A 21,371-nucleotide genomic window follows, 5' to 3' on the forward strand; every position below is an offset into this window, starting at 1 on the left:
GTTGTATTTCAGCAACATCTGGAAGTCCAGGGAACCCAGCCCAAGCTGTTTCTGTTTGCTCTGGATATTTTTAATTTGAAAACCTGGGTGTATTTTTGTTACTGCATCTAGAGCTGAGATTCAAGTGCTGCAGTGGGTCTTGAATATGTGGACTAAATATATGGACAGTATGGGGAGAGGTGTGGCTTCTGGGCATATCTGGCTGAGGCTTGTCTATAGAGGATTATATGAAACCCTCCCTTAATCACTTTCCCTGTGTCAGGCTTTTGTAGGCCAGGCTTATTTGCTAGTCTGATAATCGAGAATAGCCTTCCCCAAACAAGTACCCTCTAGCATTCTTCCTGACCCCTGGCTGTGGCAGATGTCCAAAACACGTGGAGGGCTCCTGGTTGGGAAGAATCTGATCCTGTTGGCTACATGCCACCTTTGCTTTGCTTCACTCATAAGAAGAAGAAGAAGAAGAGTTTGGATTTGATATCCCGCCTTTCACTCCCTTTAAGGAGTCTCAAAGCGGCTAACATTCTCCTTTCCCTTCCTCCCCCACAACAAACACTCTGTGAGGTGAGTGGGGCAGAGAGACTTCAAAGAAGTGTGACTGGCCCAAGGTCACCCAGCAGCTGCATGTGGAGGAGCGGAGACGCAAACCCGGTTCCCCAGATTATGAGACTACCGCTCTTAACCACTACACCACACTGGCTCTCATAAGGCCAAAGCAGATTAAATATGGAGGGCGTGACTATATTTCACACACCTGTGCTTTCCTCTTAAAATAGTGGCTGCAGAGTGAAGGAGGGCAAGTCAGGTTTTGGACCACAGGGTGTTGGCCAGGTCTAATTCTTCCCTTCTGTGTTGCTGTCCGAAGTGGAAGGCCCCTTCCATGAATGCGATGTTCCACCATCAAGCAGAAGTTGTCATTGGCACCCTGAGTGGGCAGGGAATGTTTGGGTCAGATAACATGTAGACAACGATGTATAAGCTAACCAGGGGATGAGGAAACCGGGTGGGCTGATAGGTAATGAGGCCTTTTTCCTGATGTCACTTTGCTCCTAGCTGGTCTCTGATATCTAGAGGTGAACTTTTGGAGGAGAAGTGCTTTGTAGGTCAACGGGGCAGGGGAAGAGGATGCCACAGGGGGATAAGTTGTGAGTGTGGGCAGGCTTTAGTTGCTATCACCCATTTGCCTTTTTGTTCTTCAGCATCAGCGCTTTGCTTTCCCACCTCTGCTTTCATGGGCGTAGTAGCCAGGATTTTTTTTGGGGGGGGGCAGGACTTTTGTTGGATAAGAACCGAAGTGATCGGTCAGTAAGTTAAGTATTTCTATTGTTTTACTTGTTCTAGGGGGGCAGCTGCCCCCACCCCCCGCTACACCCATGTCCGCTTTTGTTTCTCTGTGGGCTTTTATACCCCAGGTATACAGATTCAGCACACAGAATTTGTGCAGTTGGAGGAGGAGCCTGTTCCCTTGACGTTGCTGGATGTTGCCCACCATCTCTGACCCATTGGCCATGCCTGCATGGGCTGATGGGAGTGGGAGGCCCAGCAATGCCACAGGGACCACGGGCCCCCTCATCCCTTGGCTAATTGATCAGAAATATGGTATAATGGGAATGAGAGGTGGAGAATAGCCGTGAGACTGGAGTGGTGAGAGTCAAGGTTAAACATTGTGAGGCCACAGTGGAAAAAGGTGGGCCAAGGAACACATTTCCTCTCAAATGTGTCCTTCTCTGCTCTCCATTCTTCAGGCAAACTTTTGCAATGTTTTAGCTGCCTCAAATTGGGGATAAATTGGCAGGCACACCCACGCACACATTACAGTGTCAGCTGGCAGAGTGACTGGAATAGAAGCTGTCAGCATTTTGTATTACACCCCCCCTTTCACTGCCACCCCTTTTTTCTTTTTTCGTGTGTGCAAGAGATTCATAATACATAAGGGTCTATTGGCTTTATGCAACATAAATGATTGGTATCCCCCTGCAACTTCACAGCACACTCTACTGCAGTGGGTTGGTTGTGTGGACTTTTGATGTGGGAGAGCTGCACCTTGAAATCTAAAAGGAAAGGAGCTGTTATAACTACTTGTGTCTGTGTGACAGAGAAAGAAAAGGTGGGGGGGAGAAAAAGAAAAACCCATTGTGATGCAAAGCATAATAGTCAGCTAAGAATTTGCACTTGAAATGCTTTGAACCTGGTCTAAGATATTGATTTAGTCCATGGTTGATTGGGTTCCATGCATGAAATAATGTAAAAAATCAAAAGCCTGGATCACTTCTTAGACAAGCTGACTGCTAAATCCCATCTTCTTGAGGGTTGCTTGAGAAACATAGAATTTTCAGATATTATTATCTGGAGAAGGGTTATCCGCAGGCCTCGGTTGGGGAAATTTGCTTATTTGCATTGTAATCCTCTATATGTTTACTCCAAAGTCTTTCCTTCTGAGGATGCCTTCACACGGCAGTTTATTGTGGAAACGATGTTCTCATGTATGCAGTGTTTGAGCAGTGTCTACAAGGCACCATCTTCTTCAAAATACTGTCCCATATTCCTCAACCCACTCCCCAATTTAATCCAGTGTTAATGTTTCCTTGTCTCCCCCCCCTTAATTTATTGGATTTTCCATGAAAATGTTAAGCCAGTATTAAATGGGAAAATAATAAGAATAATGCATCAGACAGAGAATGGGACTTCCTCTCCTCTCTCCATGCCGCCTTCAAATTCTGTTCCTGAGGTCCTTCCTTCATGGGGGGGGGGCACTGAAGGGGAGCGAAGACAAGGAAGAAGTTCAATTGGACAAGCAGATGCTTGCTGTATAAGCGGGATGGCAGCATCCTATACGGCCCCATGTTTTTTCTCCTTCTCTTTCTTTACCACAGGTGTTGTTGGGGGATGAGTATAAAAACCCTCTTTCTAAATAACATGTTTAACACTGGTTTCCCCACTAGCTTAGGCACCCTTTGCCTTGACATGCACGGGGGTTCCTACTTTGCAACCCTCCAAATTATAGCAGATTTATCCTAAGTAGCTGTGATCCAATCAAGTTTGATTGAAAAGCCATTAATATGGGATTGAAGAGCAGCGAGATGTGTGTTGGGAAGGAAACACCACCTGTCTTCTGTTGGAGGAGAATGGTGTCGAAGTACCAGTCAGAGTAGGCAGTACTGACCTAGACGAATCAGTTGCGAAAAAGGCAAATTCCATGCTAGGGTTTATTAGGAGAGGAATTGAAAATAAAACTGCCAATACCATGAGGACATTATACAAATCTGTTGTATGACTGCATTTGGAATACTGTGTGCAGATCTGGTCACCTTGGCTTAAAAAGGATATTGTCAAGTTGGCAAAGGTTCAGAAAGGGGCAGCCAAAATGATCAAGGGGGTGGAGCAACTCATCTATGGGCAAAGGTTGCAGTAGCTGAGCCTTTTTAGTTTCGAGAAAATGTAAGTAAGAGGAGACATAGTCTAAAAGTTATTGGGTAGCAGATGATGGGAGAGACCACTGCCTGAGAGATGGTTCCTTTCAGACTAGACAATACTGGGCTAGAGGGGCAAATGTTCTGTCCTTAAGGCACCTTCTTAGGTAATGGAGGCAATTTTTGTCCGTGTTGTCTCTGTCTTTAGTTGTGCTTCAAAGGCCTGCAAAACTTGATCAGAAGTGATAGCAGCATCAAAAGAAATGTGTTCGTGCCACGGGCAACAATGGCTCTGATAAGACCTCTGGCTTTTCCAGCCTGTCTCCAGCCTTGCTATAGGCTTGCTTTGTCCCTCTTTTAATTATAGTCTCGTCCAAGTCTTATAAAAGGGTGGTTGGAATATGTCTGCCCAACTCCCGAGAGAGGAAATGAAACTGCAGGTGGGAAAGAGGAAAAATCGAAAGATCCTCTTACGATGTTGCAAAAACAAAACAAAACAAAACACCAAGCTATTTTGAATTGGAAAATACCAAACAGAAGGGTGTGCATGTGCATTCAGGATGGAAGCTGAAGCTGCTTATTTTCTTCTTCTTCCCTAACTTGAGTAACGTATAACTTAGTCTCCACGTTTAATTTCCTTCTCAGATCTTTGTGATGAAAATGGAAAACACCAAACCCTATAAAACAAACACACACGCACACATCCTAAACAAGCAGAGAAACCTGGTTGAGTGCCAGCCCTTTTAGCATCCAGCTTTAGCTCCAAGTGAATACATTACAGATGTGTTATAAGATCCCAAAATGAAGGCTTTACAGTGGAAATGCTGACAGCCCCCCTAAGCGGAACAGCACACTGTAATTAGCGTTCTTCGGTGAATGTGCCAAATGAAGCCCAGCAGTGCTAAATGTAACAGCGCAAGCTTTTTGTTGTACAGCTGTATTAGCATGTGCATTCTGACAGTAAATCGCACTCTGTGGAACGTTGCCTGTGCTGCTATTCTTCCACAGATTTAACTGTTACCACTTGCAACGGAGGAAGGGTGAGCAAGCGCATACCTTTTTCTGTCCATTTCATCTGTAGCAGCTTGTAATTGAAACTGGAGGGCAGCCTGACAGGTCTTATGTCTAGAGCAGGGCAGTCCAGCATGCAGCCTGGGGGCCACATGTGCCCCCCAAGGCCCTTTTTGACAGCCCTCTGCAGCATTTGACATACATACCCCAGCCCTCAAGCTGCCTTCTCAAAGCTGGATAAGCAAAGTCTGCGCTTTGGGAGGGAGGTGTGCGGGCTCTGACAAGGACTTAGAGTCCTCTGGCTTCCTCCCCAAAGTCTAGCTAGGACTTGCTCTGAACCAGCTTTGGGAAGAAGGTAGGAGGGCTCTAGGACCTAGCTGGCTTTTGGAAGGCAGCACGAGGGCTTTAGGGCATGGGGCTTTCACATTTTGGTCTTGTGCTGCCTTGCACCCGTGCAACAAGGCAGTGTATGACCCGCAGGTTCCATGTCGAAGTACTCTTTCAGCCCACTTGGTATGAAAGGTTGGGCTGCCCTGGGCTAGAGTGTGTTTGAGGGACTGCTTGTACTGTGTCTGCAGCATGGCTGATTCCTATAAACTGCCAAGTGCCTGTGCTTCTTCTCTGCTCACTTTTCACCCATCCTGCATGGCATGGCAATTCCACAGGTATTTCAGGCTGTGCAGTCAGGGCCGTTAATTGACCAAACCACTAGTTTGTGTAAGTCTGTGCACAGCTCATCAAAGATTGGAAGGGAATATGACAGAGTAGCCTGTGGGAGTACATGTTCATTTTTTGTATCCCAGTGTAGTCTCTGGTCAAATAGATTTTGCAGGGTTTTGAGGGTCCAGAGATAGTTGAGTGAGCTGTCATTTTGAGTGAAATGATAGAAATGCCTGACTGCTAGAAAGATGTCTCCTAATGTCTCACAGACCTTGTTAAAATCAAGCATTGAAAATGAAGTAATCACAGTCCCTTCCAGGATGGCTAAGCACTTCATGAGTTGCACATGCAAAAAGTAATTTGCCCATATGTTACTGATGTATGCATAACTTATTTGGTGCATTTGAGAGGCATATCTGTTGATTACAGTGAACACGGTCTTTTCTTACTGAGTTAAGGAATGAAATTATTGATTGCATTACATTCTTTGACCTGGAGGCATGTGTGTTACGGCTACACATCTTGGTGTATGGTTGGGATTTGCCAGGAATATTTGTGTGTTGTAAAGACTGTTTGATATTGCCTGTCTCTGGAGCAGGTGGTGAAGGGAGGGGAGTGACTATGGGCTAGTTTAATGAAAATGCAAAAACAATACTGAAAATGGCAGCTGGTTCCTCCATGTGAGAACAGCCTGGTTCATCTAACATATTTTTCATATGCCCATGTATCTCATTGCATGAAGTAATTTGATGGTGCAGGGTGCCTGCGAGAGTTTGTGATTTTCTGCTTTTACCTAGGATGTGGGAGGCTAGCAGTGTTACTAGTTTCAGATTTCTCAGGGAGAAGGCGGCCTTTCATTTCAAGTGAGCTGTCTCTGTAGCATTATATAAAATAAGGAACTCTTGAGGTGATTTCTCAACCTTTTCGAATATGACAATATATATGTTGAGGTGAGTTGAGCAGAGCTATACACAGCATTCCAAATGCAGTGGTGCCATACATTTATATAATGACATTCTGACACTGGCAGTTTTATTTTCAGTTCCTTTCCTAATGATTGCTAGCATGGAATTTACCTTTTTCACAGCTGCCTCATACTGTGACAACATCTTCCTCAAGCTCCACTATGACTTCCAAGATCTCAGTCCTGCTCAGTTAGTATAAGTTCAGACCCCGTGAGCATATATGTGGAATTAAGATTTTTTGTTGTTGTTCCAACATACATCACTTTGCACTTGCCTACATTAAAATTGCATTTGGCATTTTCCCGCCCATTCATATAGTTTGCAGAGGTCCTTTTGGAGCTCTTCACAATCTCTTGTTGTTTTAACAACTCTGAACAATTCAGTATCATTAGCAAACTTGGCCACCTCACTGTTCACCTGTGATTGTTTAATCAAGAAGAAGTTTAATAAAGAACTTTAATGAAGAAGTTAAAATGCACAGATCTCAATACTGATCCTTGGAGGACTCTCAATCAATCAAATCTTTATTACGGCCATAGATCAGCATAAGGGAGGGGGGGGGTACAATCATTTAAAATCTGAAAAATGATTTGAAAAACTAAAAAGAATTAAAAGTCTATAAAAATCTAAAGGAAGCTAGCAAAGTCTGAAAGAAGGGTTAGGAACATTAGACGGGAGTGGCAGATCATAAGAGGTTAGTATATATAAGACTATAGCTATCAATCTACAGAGCACTCTGATATGAGTGCTCATTAAAGCTAGTTTGCGGCACAGGTCATTGTCCGACGAATTTTGAGCGCTGCTGTGCGGAATCTGGCAACATTGTATGTTGTAGCAGGGTTGGTATCTGAAAGCAATTAGAAGGTACATATAGAATTGTCCTGTGCACACCTTGCAGCAGTGTTGGAGGACTCTAATTTCTACACCCTTCCATTTGGAGAACTATCCCTTTATTTGTACCTAACCACAAGAGGATCCACAGTTACCTCTTAGCTCTTGCTTGCATGGCTGTATGAACACATCCTCTAGAAATACATACTGGCAGAAAGAACAATGCTTGTGTTTAATTTTCTGAAAATCTCGTTTCAAAAGATATGCTGATTTTGCAACATGGTGGGATCTTTATCTTCTTCTTGGCTTTTTCTTTCCTGCTGCAAGGCATCCGGCACAAGAGAATGTGAACCCTATGACACAGGGGTGGAGAGAAGGAAAAGATTGGCAGCAGATTTTGAAACCCTTTTCCCTTTAGGCCACTAGTTTGAATCCAAGCTATCTATGCTATTAACATATGAAGAAAGGACTTAGGAAATTCTATTGGAATGGGAAATGATCTTGTGAAAAGAAATGCTGTTGTAACCAGGCACCTTCTTGGGTAAATCTGGGCAATCGGCTCCCACAGGCGTCTTTAGGTGTTCCTTGAAGCTGGTTAGCAAGGCTAAGTGTGGGAGACTTTCCTTGTTTTGGAAGGCTGGAATCCCTAGAGGACAGCTTTTAATAACCGTGAAGATTAATAACTGTGCCACCCATCCCTACAGGCTTTTTGGAAATGTGACAAAAGATATAATAATAATAATAAATAAATTTTATTTATATCCCGCCCTCCCCAGCCGAAGCCGGGCTCAGGGCGGCTAACAACACTAAAATAGTGCAACATTATAAAAACATATAAACCAACTATTGTAACTAAAAACAGAAGAGTCAACATTCAGTCTAGTAAAATCTTGCAAATAGTATTGTTGGAGGAATAATGTATGTGCACCATAAATAAAAGGCAAACACCACTTTGCTAAAGCACAAGGGAAAGGAGCATTGACAACATCATGGTGCAACTCTGTAGGAAGCCTTTTGCTAGCATTTATTAATACATTTTCTGCCATTCGCTGTTCTTCTGACCCAAGCCTACATGAATTGCTCCCTCATGTATTTGGCTACTTTGCCACTGTTTGGCAGGCAGGATTCAAGACCCAGATTGGCAGTATGTGAATGTGTGTGATGCAATGGGCAGGTTGTTAGGTCTGGGTGTACAAGTCTTGGGTTCAGATTTTTGCTCTTCATGTATAAAGCTAATTGGCTGGGCTTGGTTAAGCTATTTTATCCAGTCTCTAATTGCAAATGTGTGATTGCAGTGAAGTGATTTTTTAAAAAACTGCTGGTAATTTGTTTAGAAAGAACTCTTACCTGGCTGGGAATATTGGATTCAGAGGCTTCAGGCAAAGGAAGTATGAGTCCTATAACCTTAAAGGAGGGATGCAGGTTGCGCTGTGGTCTAAACCACTGAGCCTCTCGGGCTTTTTGATCAGAAGGTTGGCGGTTCAAATCCCCGTTATGGGGTGAGCTCCTGTTGCTCTGTCCCAGCTCCTGCCAACCTATCAGTTTGAAAGCATGCCAGTGCAAGTAGATAAATAGGTACTGTTGTGGTGGGAAGGTAAACAGCATTTCCATATGTTCTAGTTTCTGTCACGGTGTTCCGTTGTGCCAGAAGCGGTTTAGTCATGCTGGCCACATGCCCCGGACAAATGCTGGCTCCCTTGGCCTGAAAGAGAGATGACCCATAGTCGCCTTTGAATCTGAATGCTTTTACATATCTCTTGGGGAAGCTACATCAGACACGCAAAAGGGATTTGGGTGGGACCAGCGTAGTCCATTGCTTGGTAGTTTTCTTTTTTACCTAACCTCCCTCCCAGTATTTCCCATGCTTTTCTGTTGGTTTCAGTTACTGTGATAGTTCTATAAATCTCCTTCTCAAAACACTGGCTATGGACCAGCTTGTTGTTGTTGTTGTTTTGTTCTACACAGAACCTACTAAATATGTCTGTCATCTGCATCAAGAGAACAGCTCTTGACACTTGATGGCATCTTTGCTGATTATGTGCATCTTCCAGTCTCCACTGAAACAATATATATTCACACACATGCACACAAACTGAAGCTTGTGGTTACATGAAGTTGAATTCAACCTGCATGAATCTCATTTTCTTTTTTTCTCTTTTTGACTAGGTGACCTTGGAGAAAGTGCTGGGAATCACTGTCTCTGGAGGCAGAGGATTGGCCTGTGATCCAAAGAGTGGTCTCGTTGCTTATCCAGCTGGGTGAGTCATTGAGGGTGTTACACAAGGAATGCACGTTGTCAGCCTAAAGGTACAGCTTATGCCAAATCTGTCATGTAGCAGAGTGATGCATTTTATAAGAGCCTCATAAAACTCCCTCCAATTATGAGGAACATCAGCAGGGTAGGTTTAAATTGCTGCAAGGAAGACTCTTTACTTATCATAACTAATTAAATTATTCTCTAGGGTTCCTCCTCTAGCTCTTAGCTAAGTGTTAATTTTTTAAATATAATAATAATTGGATTTGGTACTATGCTGAACATGGACATGATGAAAATGTGAAAATTAGATGGATTCTGGCTGCCTGTTCAATCAGAAGATGCTCCATAAGACTGCCGGGTAGTTTTGTGATGTGTGAAGTTTCATGGGCAGTGGTTCCTTTATTCATGCAGACAGAGAGAACCTGGTCACTCTTTTGATTCTGGAGCTTTCACTGTTCTTTCCAGCTTTTATTTAAGTGGGTCCAAACGATTCTTATTATCTCAATAATAATCTAGAGATAAGCACTAGTATGTGGCTTGGGTTGACTTGTTCTCAGTAAGGGTTAGATGCAGTGGCAAAAGCTTTCAGTGGTGACTGTGCAATGCTGCTTTTGTTTGCCCTTTCTGAGTGAATCTTCTGTTAAGATATATGTACATGAGAGGGAACTGGAAGAGTCCTGGGTCCCACAGCCAGGCTCTTCCCACCTGCCTTTTCCCTTCCAGGCTCCTAAGGACAACAAACTCGCTCACCCCTTTGAGGGAATTCAAACTGGCTGTGACCTTCTTATAAGGAACCGTATCTTTGCCTGCTCCCTGTTTTGGCAAATGGGGATGTAGGCCAGGGCTTGGGCTGTGCTGGTGGCGAAGCCGATGGAGCCGACGGTGGGCTTCCCTCGGATCCGCCCCTTGCCCATTTAAGCAGCCAGCACCTGGGGCTCAGCCTGTTTGTTCCTGCGCCGGGTTTCCCCGCCCAGCCACCCTCGGTTTAAGCTGATAGCCAATGACTTTGCTGTGGGTATGGTGGTTGCCATCCTTTAAGGGGCTGGGTAGGAATTTGCCCATTGGGCTAATTGGCACCGACCCGGTGGTTCTGCCTACCACATAGCAATCGTCACAACTGGTTGGGCATTGGGGCAATCCTTTGCTTTGGATGGAGGGGGAGTTGTAGACTCTGCCTGCCCCTCCAAATGCTGGGGTATCCCCTTAAAGGGATCTGGGGGTAGTGGTCATGTCCGCATGCCCAGGTGGGGCTAGGGCTGAAGGCACTCCCCCAAACAGCGGTCCCTGGGGGGTCACCCTTTTGATATAAGTCTTAGGACCCCCTGTCTGGTTTGACCATGCGTCACTTCCGCGGGCGGGCCGGAAGTATTTAGCTTTCCCCATGCTCAAACCTCTTTTAACCTTATTCAATAAAGTTGGGGCCTGTTCTGACCAAAAACCAGTCTCATTGATCTCTTATTATTTGGGTTGGGGTATGGGAAGTCTGATGCCTGGTCCTGCAAGCATGCTGGGGTATAACCATGGAACTGAACAACTGTCTCTGGTGCTCTTGAACCTTGTCATCCTTGGCAGAGGGATTTGACCTCTTTCTGCAGGGCCTGCAAGACAGAGCTGTTCCGCCAAGCCTTTGGCCAGGGTACAGCCTGACCCCCTCCTTTGGCAATTTTCTCAGAACTCTACCCAATGGTTGCTTTCAATTTAATTTGAAGTAAAAAATTTTTTAAAATGAAATGATTTTAAAATGTTGTCTTATTTTATTGTTGTTAGCCACCCTGAGCCCGGCTTTGGCTGGGGAGGGCGGGATATAAATAAAAAATTATTATTATTATTATTATTGTTGTTGTTGTTGTTTTGGACAGTCAGACACAAATGAGGACAGGTGGGAAGCTCCCTCTTCCTCTGAGAGACCTGATGCTTTTTGCTCCATAAGTGGGGAGTTGGGAGTTTAAGAGGGGTGAAGTACGTAAGTCCATGTTGGAGGCAGATCTCTGGGATCTTCAGGAATGCCTGAATACAGCTTCCCTGTATTTTTATCATGTGCATAAGGGAACAGGAGCTGGAAAAGCTGACAAAGGTGATGCTGAGTGCCGAACAGTGATTGTAGAGCTTGATAGATATTTAGTTTGTTTTGGCATTTAGTTTTGCTAATGCATCTGGGTGCCTATAATTAGTTTGGAGTGGGAAGAGAAGAAATCGAGGCCAATCTTAGAAAGCTGCCGGTTTGGCAACAATATGCCTATTAATGCGGGTAGCACAGCAATCATTTTTGTCATAGCTAGGCTTGCCATGTGACTGCCGTTGAGAGAAGCTTTTGTCACCCTGTGTGGTTTTTAAGCTTACTTTCAGTGCTTAGCGATATTTAATTTGCATACATTTAAATGAGCTACTGTACAATTTGCTCACATGCTGGGCCCCCAGAAAAAAAATTGGTTCCTAGGATGCGGCTGTGGAATCTGAGGTATGGGTGTAAGAAAAGGTCTTGGTACGAGTACTACTGTCGTCTACAAGTGCTTAAAAATTAAAAGCCACCAAGATATTCCAGGTCCAAGCCAAAACATCTACCCATGGCATTTCTCTGCTGCTCTTTTAAAGTTCTGTAAATGCTTTACACGAGAGTTGCAGTCTAAATGCTGAATATGTTAAATTTGAGATTGAACTGGAGGTGTCCTCACTTTGGATGTTTGAGGGAAGCTAGAGGAATGCTGATAAGATCACAAGATAAAAACAACCCACTGTTAGAGCATGGAGGAGATGAAAGAGAGCCCTGTAGCAAATCTAAATGAGGCAAGGCCAAGCGTACTGGAATCTTCCATCTCCCCACCCCAAAGGAAGTGTGCAGGAATCAAAATTTTGTGCTTGCTTTGAAGCCATGTCTGATATCCCTTGTTCTTGCCTTTTGGAGAGATGATGGCTCTGGCATGTCTTGCTTCTGCTGCAAACGTGGGTTTTTTTATTTAGGTGGATTGTCCATAGCAATAAGGTGGAATATTCCCTGACATCATTATTGCAGTCATCCAGAATGCCTTGCTGTTTTCTCAGTTATTTATGAATGGCTTTTGACTACGTGTTGTTGAAGGCATAGAAAGAGCACTGCTGGATCAGGCCAAAGGCTCATCTAGTCCAGCATTTTGTGCTTCTCACAATGGCCAACCAGATGCCTATGGAAAGCCTGAAAGTAGCATCTTAGTGTAACAGCACTCTTTTCATTCCCAGAAACTGGTTTCGCTTAGAATATTATGCATTTGCTGTTATAAAAGTGTGATGATTCTTAGCCTTACTAATTGAGTATCTGCTCACAGTAGATTTTTGAAATATGGAAGTTTTAAATGCTGGAGAGGTGGTTGCTTTACTGCTTTGGCGCAGTTTTGCTTCATGTCAATGTTTCTTTTTGATTCTCTCTCAGTGGGCATGTATGCAGCTTCATCCCCCTACACAGTAATATTTGGGTTGCAGTAGAATGGCAGGAATTCTTTGTTTTCCATTTGATAAGCAAGCCTGTGTTGCAGTTGTGTGTCCTTCCTTTGTATTGTCTTAAAAATTCAAGCTAATGGCATTTTAATAAAGTGGGGAAACTGCAAAATTCTGCTGCAGCTTTTGGCTTTTTCAGAAGTGTGAAACTGGTAAGAGGAATTTCCTGTGAAGTTTCTCTGAGGCATTTCCTGTGAAAATTAAACAAAAACTAATTTGCTGGCAATTTCCATCATCAAGAAGAACGTATGCCAAGTCTGAGCCTAATAAGTAGTGCCAAAACATTATTTTGACTCTGTTTGAAATGATTTGGGGAAGTTATGTGGTTAAATGATCCTGCTTAATGGAATCAAGGTGGTATCTTTCCCCCATGGCCCATTGCATAGGATTCCTGTCTGAAGCCTAGCCCTTCTGTGCCTTGGCTGAAAAGCCGCCTGCTTCCATGCTATGCCTAGCTGCTTTGTGATGCTGATAAAGTTTGCCACTGTCAAGACAACGCTTTGTGTTCAGTTTATCCTCTGCAGTTGTATTGGCCCAAAACACACAAGAGAAACAGTTTGCAGACCTAATTGGGTTGCAAGGTCAGTTTGTTTTATTATCTTGTTCTCAAGGGATTTATACCTTCTTGGCAGTATGCAGGGAGGAAAGAAAAAGGGGGGAAACGGCATTGGCTTCTGTCACTGGCTTCTCTTGAGTGTTCATTCTGAGGCTTCCTTTAAACTAACCCTCTCTCTCTCTCTCTCTCTCTCTCTCTCTCTCTCTCTCTCTCTGGCAATGGGAAGCAGAACACTCATTCTTCTTGATGTGCATTTTGCTGTCCTGAGCCAGAGTACAGTGTCCTTGGCCCTGCATGGGTGCCTGCCATATAGCTCTTAGCATATGCTTCAGTTCTGATCTGTTCGTCTCCAGATACCCTGCTAGTTGACTCAACATTAATTTAAATCACAGGGCAGTCTCCAGATTCAACTCCCTTGCTGCTCTAGCCAGAGGGCTAAATTATGTAACAGTGCTTTATTTTTTACTTTGTTTGAAAGCACTGATTTTTATTTAACTGTTAACATGGATTGATCCTTCAAAAGTCTCAAGTCTCATGAAAGTACTGTACCACCAAAATAATGCTATTATGCTGTTAGATTTATTTCTGTTTTTCTTTAAATGTATGTGAGCTACATTACACTTGAATACTGTACTGGCTTCTGCTGAATAAAAGTGCAAATCCTAATAAAACTAGATTTGCAAGCTATATTTGTTTTACACGCAAATGTTAAATGTCAGGTGGGCGATATTGAGGTTTCTAGGTTCAGTAACAGCATCTGCTGGGAAAACTGCAGCCCCCCCCCCGACCTTCTTTGGGATCTGGCTCTCCTGCCTATTTGACTTGAACTTGAGCCACAGGGTGTTCATGTTCGTTACTTACAAAAGACAGTCCTCTGTTTGAAGGCTTGTCCCGTTCAAGCCCATATTAAAAATACAGAATCCTTAAGAAGGGAGATCATGATCCTTGAATTTGCCCATCAGCAGGACAGTGGACAGAGGAGGCACAGAAGTCACTTTACCACAGTCTTCCCCTCTATATTGATGTATTTCTATTTTAAATTACAGTAAATATTTCCAAATGTGCAACTATACATATAAAATTAGCATATACAGACTTTTATGCAAATCTGCCCTCTCATATCTCTCTCTCTCTCTCTCTCTCTCTCTCTCTCTCTCTGTGTGTGTGTGTGTGTGTGTGTGTTGCATTTCTTCTCTTTTGGTGATGTGTGAGTTAGGGTTGCCAAATTTCAAACAGTGAAAATCCGAACAGAAAAGTTGCTGAGCTGCCATGCACCCGGATTTTCCCAGACATTTGCCTGATTACTGCCCAGAGATTGCTGCCGACTGCAGTGTTTCGGATATGTCTGGGAAAATCTGGACGTAGGGCAGCCCTAGTGCGTGGCCTCTTATTGAGCCCTACTTCAGAGTCTCCAGGTAAAGGACTAAAATCTGAGGGTGAGGAGATGGCATTGACAATCCTGGTGCCAGAAGCTGACCCACCATGCACCACACCTTTTTGTTCCCAGATTTTGCTGTGCAAGTGTTTGGTTCAGAGCCTCTGGGGAATTCTTTGCAGTCCTAGAAGTGCTTTTCTCTCAGCCCCGCCCCCTGAAAGCATTAAGTTATTTCTCAAGATCTGCATTCAGGCTTAATTCTTCTGTGCCCAACACACAGTTTTCTCTTCTCTTTTCCTCTCCTCTTTTATGTGCCTGTTATGAAAAATTAGAGAAGTGATTGGCTTCCCATGACTTCTGTTAGTTCCCTGTACTTAAGCTCTTTGCATTCTTGCGGTTGGGTTTGCATTAATAATGAGGCACAGCAGCATGGCATGTGTGTGTCTTAATTATACACAAGTGACAAATGCCTTTTAGACAGTTCCCCATCCCTGGAATATTGTGTCAGTTCTTCTGTGGACTCTGGTGGATGCCAAAGGCTGAACTCATTTACTCACATATGTTTTGGAGCCTGTAAATCCTTTCAGCACCTCTGGCACCTGCTGTCTCTGGGATCTTAATAGCCCAGATTATTACGATCCTAGGTCCCTCCTTCTCTGGTGCCAATGTGATGCCCACACCCTTCTGGCTCCACCTTCCTGTGCATAGGAAATGCCAGTGGGATCTCAGGAATGCTGAATCCAGTAGATTTTAAGAGCAATCCCTTTTTAAAAACACAACTGTTAAAAAGATGTATCCAAGAACAGGCCTTTAAAAATTGTTGTGAATCTTAATCCTTCCCCCTCTATAACAGGCATAGGCAAACTTGGCCCTTGAGATGTTTTGGGACTACAACTCCCATCATCACTAGCTAACAGGACCAGTGGTCAGGGATGATGGGAACTGTAGTCTCAGAACATCTAGAGGGCTGAGTTTGCTTATGCCTGCTCTATAAAATCTCTTAACTCTAAAATACCTTATTTATGGTACCTCCTAGTTATACACTGCCAAAAATATTTTGAAATTCAAAATATTATTCCTAGTATCACTGAGCTACATTTGATTTTTTTGTGCAGCAATTCAGTACACATATATTGCCATATACAAAATTTTACTTCCAAATGCTAATGTCTTCAGATTTTTAAAATCTAGAACAACGTTCAAGCAAGCCTGTCTGATCTGGTGTGCTACCAAAAATTGATACTGGTGAAAGGTTAGTACCAACGCTGAGTGAAACTTGGAAAAGTAGGAACTGTCTTTGCTTGCCTATTTTATTAAACAGTGCAGTTGGGGCTCTCCATATGTTGGAATACAGCTTCCATTATCCCATTATCCCATGGTGGCTGGGACTGCTGGGAGTTGGAGACCAAGGCCATCTGGAGGCCAGCATACTGGCTCCCCCTGAGTTGGAGGATGACCCAGCAGGGCTCTTGTTATGTTCCTAAGTTGCTTCTCTTTTTAAAAATAATAATTTTAGCTTGCTTGCAGTTCTCTAATTCTTCTCCCCCCGCACCCCTGTTCTGCCTCATGCATGCACTTGTGTTGTGTGTGTGTTTTGTTGACATCGCTGCTGAGATTCTGTATCCTAGAAACAAGAAGTAAAACAAAACTAAGAAACCCTCTGAGATCGCTACAGAAAAATACAAAAAAAGAAAAAGTGTAGCAGGAATGCCAAGCCAGATGGGGGGGGGGTCATACACCATGGTTTTATTTGACTCTTTTCTTATGGAAACAAATCCTCTTATTCCATTCACCCCAACCCCCTCTTCCTAAACTGATCATTAGCCAGCATGGTGTAGCATTTAAGTGTGGCAGACTAGGATCTGGGAAACTGGGGTTCAGATCCCCACTCAGCCATGATGCACGACTAGTCTCTCAGTCTCTCAGACTACATAAGGAGGTTGGAAAAATTAATTTTGAGGGGGGAGCATGGAGGCCAAGGAGGATATATATGTAATAGGTCTCTTTTCCATTTATGTGATTTTTTACTTGCTTTGTCTGGCAATTTGTAAGTTACCCACATAGGCCTGAGTTGTATTCCAGCAGCTGGGACCTTTCCACACTTTTGCTTGTCCCATGCCCGGAAACCATGGGTCCGAGCTCTGCTCCTTTCCCGCGGAAAACCTGTTCTTTAGTGCTAGATTGGAGCAAATGTCAATCCAAAGAAAACCTGAATTGCCATTTGCTCCGATTGAATGGAAAAGAGTTGTTTGCCCATGGGAGAAAGGAGCAGGGCAAGAGGAAGTGCGGACGAGCCCTAGGAGAACATAATGCTGCTTTGTATACTGTTTAAACTGGGCATTGGCAACATGTCTTCTGTGGGCAGACATGCAGCCACAGAAGATTCCCTTAGTCCCTGAAATTAGGCTTGGAAGAATCATTCTATTGTAGGCAATACAGTAGGCTGCTGTGTGTACTTGGTTGTGCTGTGTGTGTTGTGCCTGTGTGTTTCTCCAGCTTGCAAATGTACCCATGGATCCCAAATGATTGTGTCTCTTAAATACTACATGGAAGGTAACTTCCATGGCCTCTTCCTATAAGTGGGTGTTGCTAACACATCAACCGTGCTCTGATGTTCTTTGATCCCATGTCACTCAACACGGGAGCAAGGAGTGGGGCCCCACAGAGAAACCATGACCTTGATGTTGCATGTTCCTCTGCTCCAAGTGTGCTGTGCAAGCTTCTGTAACAAGACAGCCTTGGTGCATATAGCTGTACACACAAAGACTTCAATAGTATCTGTAATATGCCAGCATAGGTAATATGCCAGCATAGGAGCAGGTGAGGGAAGAGTGGAATGAAATGATCCAGGACAGACTTTGATTGAAGACTTTTGAGAAGATACTTCTTAAGAGATAGAGGTGGCTTGCTGGATAGTGGTGGGACAGCTGGTACAGAAGGCATGTTTTTAGGGTGTTTGCTCAGCTTTGGCCAAAAACAAAACAGAACTGTGTCATGAAGGATTGTGTCATAGAGCAGGAGTCCCCTACCTTCTTGGGCTGAGGACACACCTGGAAATTTAAGAAACTGTTATGGGCACCACAAAATAACCATTTGACATAAGAAAGAACTGGTGATGCTATTCCCTCTGACTCACACCCAGCAGCAGGCAACAATATCTACACCCCGTCCCCAAGAAAACCCCTCACAGACAATGAAAATCAGGCAATGCACCCCCAAAGAAGCAGGCAACCAAAAATACCGCCACAAATCATGCTTTACGCGTGTGACCCTCACCCCCACTCCAACTAGACTTCACCTGTCTCCATGATTAGGCAGCTCAGTATTGAAATTTTCCACCGTTGTGTCTAGCTTGGATCTTTAGACTGAGCTGCAGGAGAAATCTAGCCCTTGAAGATGGGTCATGTCAGGGCACAAATCATGTGTAATGCTGGAACAAATGACTGCAGTGTGCACATTGGACTTGGAAAGGGCAAGATCTTCCTCTTCTTAAGTTCTGATACCAGCGCGAGCTGCAGAATCACGGAGCAGAGTGCAAAGTGTCATGTGATCTCTTCCTCCCACTTTTCTCTCTCTCTCCCCCACCCCTCGCCCAACCTTCACTTCTATAATGACTTAGTTTTGTGCTGCTTAGCATAAACCTCCTGAACTTGGGCAGCTCTTTTCTCCTGAGTCATGGACTTCCAGGACCTGCATTTTCTGAGCTTGGGAGGTGCATAGTAGGTCAGTCATAACCCAAGTCAGCCGGAAAATGACAGCCATCTGTGTCACAGCCAAGGCAGGGGGTGGGGTGGAGAAGTGGATACTACTCACTGTTTCTCTAGCCAGAAATCTGCTTAGCACATGTAGAGATGAAGTCTTAGTAGACTGAGCAGTAAATCTCATTGTAAGCTGAATGGTGGAGAGTTGTATGTGTGTGTTTTTTCTTTCTCCCAGCTGTGGCCATTGGTTTGTTCCCAAATCCTTTTCAGCTGCATGTAAATATATATATATTTCCATGGTCCGCCTTTTTAAAGAACCCCTCTGTTGTCAGCTTTCCTGGTATGTAGGTGATTGCACAATGGGCAAGACACGAAGGATCAGATAAATGAAAAATCAACTTCTTGGACAAGTTGTAAGATGCACACATCACGTTCTTAGATAAGAATAGTCTGAAAAGGCTTATGAGGACTTTGTGTCACTGCTAATACTGCAGGAAATAAATACTTTGCTCAGCTGAAACACAAGCAGCCATAGCCCTTTTGCCTGTGTGAGGGTCCCGTGTCACAAACTGGGAGATAACTGATTATGCTTAGTTTTATTTCAACACACATCATTTCTAATGTTTAAAAACAAGGGTCTCCAAAATACTTGTTTTAAAATCTGGATGTGTTCTCATAAATAAAAAAGCACATGACTTGTGATCCATCATGCTGAATGAATTCCTCATGTTGAATTGTGGTTACTATGGATTGGTATGTAACATTGTGGTTACTTATCAACCCATGATGGGGTGTATGGCAAAAGTGGGGCAACTCTGGATTGGTCTGTCAGACAACAGTCTTTATCATTGTCTAACAGAGGTTTAGGATACATTCATATGTAGGGATTAGTGCATTAATTTTCCTGATTATAATGCTAGCAAACCTATCTCAGATTCTACACTGCATTACCTGTTACATTATGGAACTGCAGCTTTTTGATCAATATACTGCCATGCCATGCTAAATTTTAAATGGCGGAAAAGAACTGTATGCCAAGATACCACCCGAAATTTGGTCATGTGAAATTGCAGTGGAAAATTATTGGGATTTTCTGGGTTAACGGTGTTGCAATCAGACCCCCCCCCCCCCGGAAGCAAATAACACAGAAATGAGCACCAAACTTCCACCGGATTTTGCTTTTGCAGCCACAGTCAGATACAACCCAGTGTCTGGTGAAGGCTGTCCCTTTGGCCATGCTCTCCCTACGGATTCCCTTCATTGCCATTTACTAATCTTCTTGTGATGGCTGTGTGCTGCCTCTGAATTCTGAGGAGAGTGCTTTTGTGCTCAGATTCTGCTTACAGGCTTCCCATATGCATTTGGCTGGCCAGGCCAGAATGTTGGACTGGGTAGGTCTTTGCCCTGAACCAGCAGATCTTGTTCCCAGTGGCACTCCAGTACTCCAGTATTTACACTGGTCTACAGTGTTGATGATGTGGGCATATCCAAGTAGAGCCAGAGACAGGCAGGATTTATCTTCTCTAAAAGGTGGCAATAGCAGCCCTTTCATTCATCGCATGAATGCGGTAGTTGGAATAACTTTTCCTGCAGCTGGCCTCGGTTTTACCCTGTGCCAAAGAGAAGCCACACAAGCTACCCAGTGTTCTAATTTGGACCACAGGAGGGAGGGACAGTAGCCACCAACCAACTGCAAATAAAATGGGCCCATTGGCAGCGAGGTGGAGTCTTATTTCCTTCTGCCTCTGCTAAATTTGAATGTAGAAAGAAAACTTCCTATAAAGTTGCGGGTGGCTTCATAAAAGAAAATACCCTTCATTTTCCTAATGTAATTGGGTAAACATCATGATTATCAGGCAGACCTTCATGGAAAACTTCCTGTTACTGTAATACTAATTGATCCTTGCATGCCTTGATACAAATGAAATTACATCTGATATAGTGATACATCAATGGCCATAAACTAGATCCTAAACTAATAATTCCAGGGCTTTAATAAGTGCAACTTCTAACCTCTCACTTGAAATAGTTGCTTAGAACTCTCTGCAGACACCAGTGTCTTGGTGCTGCTTTTCTTTAAGCTTGCATTTCAAATATTGCTAAGTGACTTCACGGTGGTGGTTTGGGTGTTTTAATTTTATTTTAATATTAGAATAAAAAATAAGATTTTATTTTAATCTGTCATGGATGCTTTAGCTGAGATTCCTGCATCACAGGGGGTCTAAGATTCCACTCTGGGCGGCTTAAAGACAACTTAACAATCCAGGTATGATTTTTACCCTTTGAAGAATCATCTGGTTTACTACGCTTGATTCCAGACTATTGGAAATAGTAGCATAGTGGATCTCATAGGCAGCAACTATGCGGGGCCCTGGGTGCCCGGGCACCCACAATTGTAAAAAAGGAGGGAGCTGCCCCCCCGATTCCACTTGGTGTCATGTCAGCAGGCCCCGTAGCATGTGTGTGTGGCGTCAGCATCCCCCCTGCCACGTGTTCAAGTGACGCCTGCACACTGCAGTGATGTCAGCACGCTCCCGGGCACCCACTGTCGTGGGGGCAAGGTGGCACGCCTGGTGTGTCTCAGGCTCTGAGGAAGGGGGCACCTGGTTTTGTGTGTTCCTGGGAGGTCCAGTAACATCTGAAGTAGTTCTTGGAAAATGTTTACATTAAAAACAATGTATGAAGCTGTCATTAATCCACCTGACCCAGTATTGTGTTTTCTAACTGACAATGGCTTTCTAAGCCTGCTGGTTCAAGTGGGGGTCTTTTTGCAGCACCAGCTACCTGAGATTCTTTTGACTAGAGATACCAGGGACCAAGCCTTGCCAGTAAGTAGGCTACCACACTTTATGTAACAACAAAGACTTGAGTGGAACGAGTACCCCTTGATTTACCCCTTACTTACTTCATCATTTGAACATGCTTTGGGCAGAAAGATGCTAAGGAAGAGCTAGTGCTTTGTTCTTATATTTTGTCAATCTTGGTGGTGAGATGGGAGAGAGATCTTGTTCAAATTCCGCTGTTGGGGTTAGTTCCTTGCACGCAATTTTGCACACAAGCCGTGGATCCCTGCACACAATACGGTACAGCACCTTGCGCTGCTGAAGAAACTCTGAAAGTCTTTCTGCAAAAGCCACTAA

At 43.9% G+C, this 21,371-nt stretch overlaps 1 protein-coding gene across 11 annotated transcripts in view; it reads left to right on the forward strand.

Moving 5' to 3' along the window:
- The window catches only part of MAPKBP1 (mitogen-activated protein kinase binding protein 1), a 129,044-nt gene that overhangs the window by 31,412 nt on the left and 76,261 nt on the right, over positions 1 to 21,371 (forward strand). For all 11 annotated transcript variants that reach the window (XM_083505837.1, XM_083505847.1, XM_083505841.1 and 8 more), the window contains exon 3: positions 9,041 to 9,132. In XM_083505837.1, coding sequence (XP_083361963.1) covers positions 9,041 to 9,132 — 92 coding nt within the window. The remainder of the gene's footprint in view (positions 1 to 9,040; positions 9,133 to 21,371) is intronic.

This window comes from Podarcis liolepis (assembly GCF_965112155.1).
Source record: "Podarcis liolepis genome assembly, chromosome: 1".
Classification (NCBI taxonomy): Eukaryota; Metazoa; Chordata; class Lepidosauria; order Squamata; family Lacertidae; genus Podarcis; species Podarcis liolepis.